This window comes from Ptychodera flava, chromosome 2 (genome assembly GCF_041260155.1).
Source record: "Ptychodera flava strain L36383 chromosome 2, AS_Pfla_20210202, whole genome shotgun sequence".
Classification (NCBI taxonomy): Eukaryota; Metazoa; Hemichordata; class Enteropneusta; family Ptychoderidae; genus Ptychodera; species Ptychodera flava.
Window position 1 is genome coordinate 5,715,339 of NC_091929.1, and position 13,011 is coordinate 5,728,349.

At 34.8% G+C, this 13,011-nt stretch overlaps 1 protein-coding gene across 3 annotated transcripts in view; it reads right to left on the reverse strand.

Annotated features, from left to right (window-relative positions):
- LOC139152034 (uncharacterized) overlaps nt 1-13,011 on the reverse strand; it is a 57,245-nt gene that overhangs the window by 8,612 nt on the left and 35,622 nt on the right. For all 3 annotated transcript variants that reach the window (XM_070725130.1, XM_070725123.1, XM_070725136.1), the window contains exons 24-34: nt 12,109-12,195; nt 10,710-10,832; nt 10,021-10,107; nt 9,435-9,596; nt 8,508-8,630; nt 7,859-7,930; nt 5,554-5,679; nt 3,002-3,088; nt 2,215-2,382; nt 805-918; nt 136-261 (exon numbers count right to left, since the gene is read on the reverse strand). In XM_070725130.1, the coding sequence (XP_070581231.1) occupies nt 136-261; nt 805-918; nt 2,215-2,382; nt 3,002-3,088; nt 5,554-5,679; nt 7,859-7,930; nt 8,508-8,630; nt 9,435-9,596; nt 10,021-10,107; nt 10,710-10,832; nt 12,109-12,195 (1,275 nt within the window). The remainder of the gene's footprint in view (nt 1-135; nt 262-804; nt 919-2,214; nt 2,383-3,001; nt 3,089-5,553; nt 5,680-7,858; nt 7,931-8,507; nt 8,631-9,434; nt 9,597-10,020; nt 10,108-10,709; nt 10,833-12,108; nt 12,196-13,011) is intronic.

The window sequence follows — 13,011 nt, forward strand, 5'->3', positions numbered from 1 at the left end:
GTAATAATAATAATCATCATCATCTCCATTTACTGATATTTGAAACATTGTACATCACATGCACACAGGAGGGTTTACCCAGCATAGATCACATAATAGTGTCGAGAATTGGTTGGCGAAGAAAGGAATACTTACAGCAGCTTTTTGTGATCCAGTCCTTGTGGATGCTTGGGAAAATCCTTCGATGACGTCACACATTTCAACCAACCTTGAAAATATGTGCAGCATTTTCTTGTGTAGGTTGAATTCTACGTGTTTTTTCTGCAGATAAGAAATGAAGGATAATACAGGAGATATACACCACATACAAACACAATTGGATGAATTTTTCTCCATGGTTAACATAAAGCAGTTGTTCTATTACCACATCAACTCGAGGCTTGGTAAAATTTTTTCTATTCCTGCCTCATGTAGAGTAGGAAGAATACCACTCAGATGGTAGTTTTCAATCCCTGGCTCTCCTTTGTTCTCATTTAAAAATCATATCCCGTTCATCAATTTGTTTAGGGATAAAGTACATAAAAACCTTCCCCATTTAAGAATGATTTTCTGTTTTGTTGAAAGATTGGCAAGGCCATCAGAAATTTTGTGTCAGAAGAGTTGAATATATCCTAAGACTTTTTAGTGGAAAGTATGACAGCATGTTGGGATATTATCTGGTCTGTAACGAAATTAAATCTTTTGAAATTGTAATCTATGCAAAGTTTTACAAAGAAATCAAACTGGATTTTTTCCTGTCTTTTAGGTTATGTACTCTTGGTGCTGGAAAAGGGAAAGTTTCACAGGCACTGTATTTTTACTTACAAGCTGCTTTTCTCCTATGTGTACTCTCACACAGCAAACAAGGCAGTATCTGTTACCAAAGTTATAAGTTAATATTTTCTGTCTTCTTGCCTTCAGCGATAGATATGGCAACTCCTACAGAGTCAAAGCATTATTATTATTATTATTATTATTATTATTACAAGTTTAGGGGCTATAAGTATTATATAGAAATCTAAAAACAGTTCATTGAAGCTGTGGGACTTCTGAAAAAAAGGTGTTGTTACTCCTGAATGGTTGCCATGGAAACATCTCACATTAAAATGAGTGTGATTTTTTTGGTGTGCTAACCAGAAAACCCCTTATTATCAATTTTTTACATCAATTAATAGTTCTTTAATAGGAATTAGGGAAAAAGTAACATTTTCAATCCCAAAATAGTTACTATGGCAACTCGAAACATTAAAATAAGTCTGGCATTTGTGTTCTCTGACCCGAACTTCCCCACTAGATAATTTTCATTTCAATCAAAGTAACTTTTCATGGGATATTAGAAAAACTGAAATTTTCAACACCTAAAATGGTTACCATGGAAACATGGGGCATCAAAATCGATATCATATTTGGTCTTTTCAACCCAAAAAAATACCCTTATGGTGAAATTTTCACGGAAATTGAACCTATTATTATTCGTGTTATTATTTCTATATAATACTTTATTAATTATTAATTATTGTAAACCTTACAGTATGGGAAAAGAGAGTCAGATTTCTAACACCGCTGCACACTCACATTTTTCACAAAATTTTAAAGAACTATCACCATTGCATTTGCAATTGCATGATTCATTGAAAATGTCAAATACAAAGTTATTGACATTAGTCATCTTTTAAAAGTAGAATGCAACTCAGGGACATATATTCAGATTCTCAGACTTTTATCATTTTTTTCTGATCTACAACTTATGGAGGCTTATCATAAAGCTCCTTAAGAGAGAAAAAATATCTGTAGTTTTTCAAAATTTGAAAAAAAAAAAAATTTCCTCCAAGTGTTGACAGAGGGATGGCCACTATTTTGAATTTGCCAGAAAATGTACGAGAATAGCATACTTTCATTGAAGAAAATTTGAGTGAAAGTTTAAATCTTTCATTTTTGAGTCGCATATGACCTCAAGTTGGCCTGAAACTGAATCACTCACACTCAATGGCTACTGTATAACTTCATAATTCACTCTAAAATTATTTTGCGAAACTACACAAACCAATCTTCAAACACAGAATAGTACCATTTCTGTTATTTCAAATAGAAGGCAAACATACCAGTCTCTACAAATTGAATTTCATAAAATTGGGATCAGCTCACACTACAGGGAAACTATACTGACAGAAAGTTCATCTATGACCGGCTCACAGAAACACAGAATACATAAACCAGACTGTCTATAAACAGTACCTGAACTTGGCCTGAAGTAGATGATGGAGCAGCTGTCTTTTGAGGTGATACTGACTTCCTGGCATCTCTCTGCAACATAGTCTCTAGATATTTCAGTGACGTCACCAATACCTGCATTGAACCTACACACAAATCGTGGGCCTTGTCTTGCAGGTGTTTATGGTAATTCTGTAAATGAGCATGTGTGAATATAATTGTGCATAAAGTCAACTCAGTTTACAGTTTAATTGTCACTTGCATTTGCATAATGCATGACCAGTACCTGATCACAATTCGATACAAAATTGTTTGGAGCAGATAGGATTTTGTTTTGGCATCATTTCAAAATATTTACGACTATGATGCCCACTGAGCACAATAGTACGATTAATGTGTTTTAGAAGGAGATTTCACGGGCACTTTACGTGCCTTGATAGAATTCATAGAGTATTACACTGCCTTGCAATACACACAAGTGGCAGCATATTTCTGTACAGTCTCAGCCAATATGAATGTTCATAAGTATGGCACATGCCACTTGATTGTATTTGCATTGACACAGAAAACTGCAGCAAGTATCCCATGTGGCTCAGGGCTTTCACAAAGAGGCAAGAATGTATGATTTATGTCACATCTACAGACAGTCCAAGGATGGCTATAAAACGTGTATATTACATCACACAATCATACAGCTAGACTAAATCTCATTATATGACAAACATATATCTAATACACATCATTCGAAAGCATCAAAAATTATTTTTAATGATACATTGTTGGATCTGGGAACAGGGAGCTTGACACCTACCGGGCTACTATCACAGATGATATCACATACTGCGCACACCCAATCCACTTCTGTGTTGGCCTCCAACTTCAGCTTGTACTCATATTTCTGTTTAAAAGGATGGTAAAGGAAAGAGTTGTGATAGGAAAATACACTTTTGCAACCACATTGAAATTTGATGGCCAGGGTCAATTGACATATTCTACAAGTACTCATACATATATCAATTGCTTCTAAGGACACATTTTTTTTCATTAACCCTTTTCCTGCCAGACAGTATTAAGACTATTACTTCCCCATCAGCCAAGTCAGTAAAAAACAGTATTGAGCCCAAACATGACGTATTTTCACCCGCTTGGCTTGGTATGTTATAGCATCTTTAGTCCAAAAAATTCAAGTTTACAGTATTTATGTTTTCAACAGCCTTCAAATGTACAGTATTATGTTAAAATACACCGTATGGAATATGTTGTGTTTCATTAATTTTAACCATCTTGACCTGGTGGTGAAATATGGACTTGGCAGGAAAAGGGTTAACAAACCCAATTAAGGTAGTAGGCACCTCAAAAGCGAAAGACTTACACTTTTGTTCAAACTTTTCTGAATAGAACTTTCAACTATTCTCTTAACAAATCAACAATAAAAATTGGGGGTCACCATGTAAAGTTTGGAACTAGCGAAACAAATAACCCAACATTCAAAATTAAAAATGGCCACCACTCCACTGTTAACTCTATAGGGAAAAATTAAATTTTTGGATTTTCGAAAAAATTAAAGCTGTACATTGGATTTTCTTTCTTCAAGAGCTTTAAAATGAGCTCCTGCAAGTGGTAGATCAGAAAAGACTTGTAGAAATTGGAGTCCAACTATCTATCCCTGAAGCGCGTTCTACCTTAACATGGCTGAGTAAAAATTATGAGAACCTTGACTGAAATCACTGATATGGTGACACAAACTTACAACCATAATGGTGAACTCATTACCATCACAATGTTACTGAAAGCATAATGATCTACAACTAGGGACGATAAACTGTACCTTCACTAACCATAGACAGTCGAGAAACAGGATGGGAAGCTGCGGTATTTCCTTTGAATGAAGTATGCTGGAATAAATTAAGTTGGATTTGCATACCCTTTGATAAAGAAATCCAATTACCATCCAACTGTTGTACCGGTACAGTCTTGCAAAACATGCTTGCAGGCCTTATTACATTCAGTGTGTCCTAAACACACCTTTTTCATAGCAGAGAATAATCCCATTCACAAGGAAAGCAATGTTACTTTGTCGCACCAAGGAATAAGTCAATCTTTAGGATAACGGAATCCGACCTCAATTGGAAAGACAACTTTACGCTGAAAATAAGTTCAATGAAGTTTTCTTCACTGCGAACTACGGACCGTCAAGCAGTGGCTATCGTCCAGCTGATAATTATGCAACAAGTCATCGTTGATGACACAGTCCCCACTTATTAATGGGTACTTTGATTACATGTCCTCAGAGAGGATAGAGTCCTCTTCTTTAGGTCTGTGATAAAAATACTTTTGAATAAATTCGCTTGATACATGTCTGAGTTGTAGTTCAGGACATGAAAAATCGTAATAAAATGGCCACATGTCGGCCATATTGGATCGTATCACAAAACAAATCGATGTGCATATGTATGACATAGGTCAATGTCCTTGTACCAAGTTTGAATAAAATCCGTTGAGATATGCCTGAGTTATGGCTCTGTACATGAAAAAATCGTAACAAAATGGCCGCACGGCAGCCATATTGGATCGTATCACATGAAAAATTGACGTGCATATCTATGACATTGGTCAATGTCCTTGTACCAACTTTGAATAAAATCAGTTGAAACATGCCTGAGTAATGGCTCTGTACATGAAAAAATCGTAATAAAATGGCCGCCTGGCGGCCATATTGAATCGTATCACAAAATAAATCGACGTGAATATGTATGACATAGGTCAATGTCCTTGTACAAAGTTTGAATAAAATCGGTTGAGATATGCCTGAATTATGGCTCTGTACATGAAAAAATCGTAACAAAATGGCCGCCGGCGGCCATATTGGATCGTATCACAAAACAAATTGATGTGCATATCTATGACATTGGTCAATGTCTTGTACCAGCTTTGAATAAAATCAGTTGAAACATGTCTGAGTTATGGCTCTGTACATGAAAAAATCATAATAAAATGGCCGCCTGGCAGCCATATTGGATCGTATCAAAAAACAAATTGACGTGCATCTGTATGACATATGAAGTAATCCTTGTACCAAGTTTGAATGAAATCGCTCCAGGCATCTCTGAGATATCTGCGTGAACGGACGGACGGACGCACGGACGGACGCACGCACACACGCACGGACATGACCAAACCTATAAGTCCCCCCGGACGGTGTCCGTGGGGACTAAAAATCGATTCACACTTTCTAATTATTCCAAAAGAGATCTTTCGTCGCTTCTTCAGAGTTCTTTCGTTCTTTGCGGTAGCTTACCATCCTACTTTCTAGACTGTCTATGCACTAACATAACAATTTATGACTTGGACATAACAGTGTACCTTCACTAACTGTGATATCTTCTCAACATCTTCATGTTTCACAGCATTCTTCACAGTTACAATGATCTCAGACATCTGTTTTGTAACCACATGCTGTGTGCCTTGTTTATGTTGCTGAATTTCATGCTGACATTTTATGACAAAGGCAAAGTGGTTGACCAAGATGAGAAAAGCGAAATAAGAATGTCAATATTAAAACTGAAAAAGAAGTTTTGAAGTTTCCTACATCATTACATCTTTATCTTGATAGTTAATATAATATAATAATATAATTCATATAAACTTCAGTATATTATGACTGATATGTAGTGAAAGAATAGCAATAGTTTACAGAGGGTTCAACATTCACTGAAGAATCTTTTATCAGAAATTAGCAAGTTAATGTAGCCTGCAAATTAGCAAGTCAATGTAGGTTGTAAATTAGTGAGTAAATGTAACACGTACATTAGCAAGTTAATGTTGCCCAAATTAGCGAGTTAATGTAGACCGCAAATTATCAAGTTAATTTTGACAAAAATTATCAAGTTAATTGAAACTGTAAATTCGTAAGTTGATCAATTATGTAAATTTGCAAATTAACGTAGATCATTAACTAGTGAGCTAATATTGCCTGCAAATTAGCAAAGTAAATGTAGCTTGCATATTAGCAAGTCAATATATGCTACAAATAAGCAAGTTAATGTAGCCTGCAAATTAGCAAGTCATAGTAGTCTAAAAATTAGCAAATTAATGTAGAATGTAAATTAGCAAGTTAATGTAGAATGCAAATTTGCAAGTAAATGTAGCCTGCTAATTAGCAAGTAAATGTAGCCTGCTAATTAGCAAGTCAATGTTGCCTGCAAATTAGCAAGTAAATGTAGCCTGCTAATTAGCAAGTCAATGTTGCCTGCAAATTAGCGAGTTTATTTAGACAACAAATTAACAAGTTAATTTAGACTGCAAATTAACAAGTTGATACAGATTACAAATTTGCAAGATAATTTAGATCGGAAAGTAGCAAAATAATTTAGATTGCAAATTAGTAAGTGAATTTAAACTGCTAATTAGCAAATTAACGTGGCACGCTAATTAACAAGTTAACATAGCCTGCAAATTGGCAAGTTAATATCGCCTGCATCTGGCAAATAAAATGAATCTTTAAGCAGGCATTCTTTCATAATCATGATCAAAAGACTGACTATTTCTCTGTCTGAGACAAAGTCAGTGTCAACTGTCTGGGATATTTGGATGCAGTATGCCTGTGGTACTTTATACTAACACTGTTATAGACAGATCAATTTGCTACAGTTACTCTCTGTTAAAGGGAGGGATCATCGGAACTCTGCTCAAAGGTTGCCAGGGACACCCACGACAGATGTACACACTGTAACAAGGGTATGTTAACAATATTGTAAACTTTAGATGTAACAGCTATGATGATGTAGATATCTTGCATGAAATACATGGTTTGTACACATGCTCAGTTCCAACGACAGCTTCCTTAAAAACTACAGTAACTGTAACTTCTGATGTATTTTAATATATCTTTGTTGAGTCTGCAAATTTCAGTTTCCTGTACACCTCCTAGAATAATGTTTTAAAGACTAGACTTCAAATTGTCCATTAGTATGCATTTGCAGAAAGTTAAACATTAGTATTGACAGATAAGTGAATCTTATAATCTGGTAAACAACTCATCTTCAAATCGTAAACTTGCAGCTTACCGTAAAAGGATACTAATTTAACCGTTCTATTAATTCGACCACCCTATTTTTTTCTCAAAACGTAATTTTATTTTTTTAGCCTTATCAGTTTGACCACTGATGGAAATTTAGTCTTTCTCAATCTCTAATAATTTGACAAACCAATCATGACAAACTGTTTTGAACATTTTATTTTTGATAAAATACACAGCATAATACAATGTACAGCACTGAATATCTAAATAGGGAGTTTAAAGAACGCCATCCAAGATGGTAAGCATATCACTTATGAACCGTCAAAAATTGAAATCCCAAATAATATGACCATTTATTTTGGCTTTGTTAATCCACTAATAATTCAGCAATCTAAAATCATTATTTTTTCTGGTCGAACTGATATGGTTTTTACAATGTGTAAAAATTGTTAAGAGTTGTTTTGGCAAGGCGAACTCTTTGCATTTCCACATACCGGTATATTGAGGTGAAAAGGAAGGTTTACCAGTTTTATAAAATATAACTATCTCAAATGTTATCAAAGCCATTGTCCCTTTAATGACGGATCATATCCAGTATTCATATCCTTATTACAAACATCATATCCAGTATTCATATAATTAACATACCTTTGTCTTATATTTACATATGTAACATTTTTTACCCAACACTCCATTATACAAGTTGCTCTCTACTTGAGCCTGTAAGTACAACACAATATTCATATTCAAGGTCATTTTGTACTGAAACCTTTGTGACAGACGGGGAGGGCCCGATGGACTATAATTAAGGGGTCACCATGAAATTTTGTCATAAGTAAACAAATTATCTGAAAGTTGCCGATATTTGAAATTCAAAATCACTGCTGCCCCTTTTTTAACTCTATAGGAAAGATTCAATTGGTGATTTTAACAAAAGCAAGATGGTGAAAAGTTCATTTTCTCCCAACAGTTCATAATGAATCCACAAAAGCACTACATCATCAAACTTTCATAAAAGTCTGAAAGCCTGAATATCTGTCTCTGACAAGCCTTCTACCTTAAAATGACATTTGTTACATGAAAGACAGAAACACATCCTATACAAGCACATGTCTTGGTGAACTCTACAAGCATTTCTGCTTATTGTTCCACTACTGTTTTTGAATTCAGACAGGGCACAATTATCACTCAATAGCTTAGGATAACATTCTTTAACCCTGATAACTTTGACCCCTGTGACCCCAGGAGCTTAACCCTGAACAAAGTTCAAAGGTTGAGGTCAACTACAGATACTTACTGCTCTGGTGAACCCATCATTTCTCAGGTCCTGCTTTGCAAGGCGTGCAATAATGTCCAAAACCTCAAGGATTTTGTCAAATATTGTCATCATAGAGTCTGTCAGCTTTGGCATTGTATTTTCCTGAAAGGAAGATCAACCATTTTAGAGCAATCTCTTCACAACACCATTGTAAAATTATATTAGATATAGCTATTTTACTCACAATGAACAACAAAAAGCAAATGACACACTGTTAATTACTATTATTGCATTGAAGTTCATAACACTGGCTTCTGTAGGTATAAATCACGACAGATTTTATCTTCTTGGTTTTGCCTATTTTCATTGCTGTTGTTTGCAGTTGGATCACATTTTTTTTACTTTTTAGAGGGCCTTGCTAGCCAAAGTGACAGTTTTGTCATTTTCGAATTGATAACGTCCAAAGAATTATCAGAACTACACACGAATTTTTTAAAATTCCATGTCTAGAAGACAGCATGCGGCTAAATTGAACACATTTCCACAGCTTAACATTTGTGTATGATTAATGAAAGCAAGTTCAGCATATATATGTGAATGCTTCATGAACTACACCACACCTTCTTGGGTCAAGAAAATTGTAACATCTTAGTTCAGTTATCAAACCACCCTTTTTTAAATGGCGGCAATTTAGCAGAGCATTATCTAAATTGTACATAAATATTTATTTTTGCATATTGATGACAGAACAAGTAATTTTTGCATACTGATGAACGAACAATTACATCATTTGCAAAGAACGCAATTGGTATACCTGAAGAAGGTTTTTGTATTAATCAGTTCTCATCCAAGGGTTCCTGTCATAATGAATAAATACAAGCATACCCCCTAGGATAATGTTTGATTGCAACATAGCTTAGCACGGATCAAATGTTTTCCAGTCTTGAAAACAGGAATGCAACTTACGAATACGGCAGCAACTTCATCCTCATATCTCTTTCTGGCGCCCTCTTGGGTGAAATCCAATCTGTACACCTTCCAGTACTGACGTATAGCCTGCAAAATACTCTCCTTGCAGACTGTCCGTATCACATGATGACGGGACAAAGACATGTGCATTTCATGCATCTGTAAAGAGAAAATACAAAATCAACTGTGTGAGTGTATGTGTGTGCACATATATATATATATATATATATATATATATATATATATATATATATATATATATATATATATATATATATATATATATATATATATATATGGAAGCACAGCTGACAATCTTGTCATTTCTTTTAAAATTGTGAATGGATTACCAACTTTCTATGACTTTCAAAGACTCCATATCATTTTAAAGGACTTTTCAAGGCCTTTATAAGAGGTTTAAAACTTCACAGACTTTCAAGGAGTGTACGAACTCTGTGTACACTGATTGCCATAATTATGGGGTGAGTTAAAAAGTTGTAAGACACAAAACCAAATGACAGAAACACACATCCACTACAAATGCAAAATACAGAAAATAAACAAAAATAAATAAACTTCTTACCATCTTATCTTCATTGTCTAAATCACATACTGAACAATACCATGGTCTCTCTTTATCAACTCTCAAACTAAGTCTTTCATCATATTCCTGTATACAAGGAAAGCAAAAAGCAGAGTTTTTGAGGTTCTATTTCTGTTTGCTCCTCTTCAAATGACTATTAAGCACTTCAGTTTTTACATTTTATGTTTATCATGTATGGCACCACATGTTACTTCTATGAACTAACTTGCTGTCAAATAAGTACATGATGTTGTACTGTTGAAATCAGTACCTGCATTGATATTAAAAATCCTCATTGCATCACAGGTTTCAGCAGTTAGGAACATGCTGGCATAACAGCATGATGATAAATGCCATGAACACATAAACAGGCCAATGTATAGAGGCTACGCATACATAGCTGATTGGTAAATCTGATTTTTCATTGCAGCTTAAGGAGTCTCTGTGTAGCTGCTCGGCTGGTTTTTAATCATTTCACCAATGTGGTTTGAACCAATCCCATTGTTTCTATCGTGAAGTTAGACCTCTAAACAGGGTAATGGGTTGAAAGGGTTAAATGATTCAATAATGTCAATTATTTACAGTCAACCAATAAGCTATAAGCTTCTGAGATGCTACACATTGCCAGAAGGACGTATGTGATAGTGATCAAGGCTTGACTTCAGTTTAGGAACAGAAGAATAAGATACCTGTTGCAGCGATATCACAGATGCCACATCATTCTGCTGACATGCATTTTTCATTTTGATGACAGCTTTGCTTGCATCTTGAATTTGTTCATGGCTAATGCTCTTCAAGTGCACTTCATATGCCTAGAATTGAAAACACCATTGAAACTTATAAGATCTGTGTATGCATTTACTGAAATATTGTTACAGATGATAGTTATTAAGATCACTAATTTTTCACAATTAGTTCAGTGTCTTTACATACACTTAAAAAGACTGCTTTGTCATTTTTGAAAAGTCTGTTTCCTTCAAGACTCATCTACTAAATATTTAAAGTATAAATTATCATGAAATGCAGCAGAAATTTAGAAACACAGCGTGTTATTGCAAGATATTTGTAGTCACAAAAACATTTCTTGTTTATTTTGTACCATTTTTGTCTAGCAATGGTTTTTCCTGTTAAGATTGTCTTTCATAATTAAGAACAGTTGGTACTTTTGGCAAGTTTGTACTTATGCTAGGCCCAGTAAAACTAAACTCACCGTTCCAGTTAACATAGAATGCACCTCGTGGACAGATAGTAGGACTCTCAAACTTTTACAACTCTTTTCTGATCTACCACTTGTAGGAGTTCATTTTAAAGCTCTTGGTGTGACAAAATTATTAATCATCTTAGTTTTTTGAAAATTACAATTTTTATTTCTCTCTCCAGAGTTAACTCTTTGAGTGCTACAATCTTTCCAACCAAAATTTTAGTGCAACATTTATACCAAATTTTATGAATTTTTTGTAATTCTTTTGAAAATTTTGGACCAAATGGATAGCACTTTACACAGATTCCAGTTTTAGGTCAAAATTTTGGGAAAAATCTGAAAAAATATTGTCTGGGTTATATTTTATAAAGGTGACAAAAATAGCGCTGATCGCAAATGACGTCACTGTTCTCTCTCATTAATATGCATAAATAAATATTTGTCCGCATTTTCCGCATAAACGACGAAAATAAAACCTGCGAGTGTTAGAATGGCTATATAGCGTCACACTTATTCGTATGAATTGATGCCTGAGACTAAACGCTGCAATAACAGCCGCGCATACAACGACAAAATTTGTCCAAATTTCAGCATATTTGTCCGAAAGTCGCGCGCGTGCAGCTATATTTAGTAACAAACCCGGAATCGCGATCAACGCTATTGACTTTGGCACTTTAACACGGTTAACATAAATATTGGTAAATCTTGGAGAAATTTGTTTCTCCAGTCCAAAAATTTGCACAGTAACCCCCAATTTAGGCCCCCTACTCCAAGATTTCCAGGAAAACCTCTTTTCAAAGTGTATACTGGTTTGACCCTCATTAATTTCAATGTACAGCTTGGATTATTACATGTAAGAGATAGGGGTGACAATATCAAGTTCACACCTGTTTTCCTGAACTTGTCTCATTACACGCAGCACAATGGTAATCTGTTCTACTTTCAGCGAAGCAAAGCTTTTTCTCCAATTGTGTCTGTAAAACAATCAGAAAATTCCTTTATGCACTCAGAATGTAATGGTTCTACTCTGGAATTAAACGGATACATGGTGTTGTGTAGACTCAATGTGCCTAAGAGCATTGCGAGATAAATGTACAAACAAATCAATGTGTACAAATGCATTTAGGGGAGTACACATATTTCTATGAGTTTGTGTATGTGATCTTGTGTGAACCATAGTCCAGTCCGATTCTGGGTTTCAACTTTTGACAATATAGCGTAAAGCTGTTCAAAGAGCTTGTAGCTCAACCTTTTGATGATTTGTGTCAGTTTCTTTTTCTACTCTTCAATGCATGATTAGTTACATAGCATTCAGTTTAGGTTGTACATCTGTAAAGTGCATTGTTATTGTTGACGAGCAAATTCTGGCCCCATTTAGGGTTAAAATGTAAACAATAACATTACATTTTGCATCTACCAACACTGTGTTGACAAGCTACCATAAATAGTAGGTATTTGAATATCCTCTGAGAGAAAAACAAACACTTGAAATTGACACGCAAAACAAAAATAGTTCAAAAATTCATCAAAAGTTATGGCTACCAACCCTGTAAAAAGAGACTAGAATATAAAAAGTGCAAACATGATGAACACATGGTCACATCCTCCTCATGATAGTAACTAGTGTTTGTCAGAGGATGCCTATATTGGTAAATGTATACCCTAAGATAACCTGGAATTGTTTATATAGCTTAGCATTGGCCCAGTGTTTTTTTCAATTTTATTCAAAAAAGGTTTCAAAAAATCGTTTGTGTGATACCTTTACACAGATATCTAACCCTTCTCTGAAT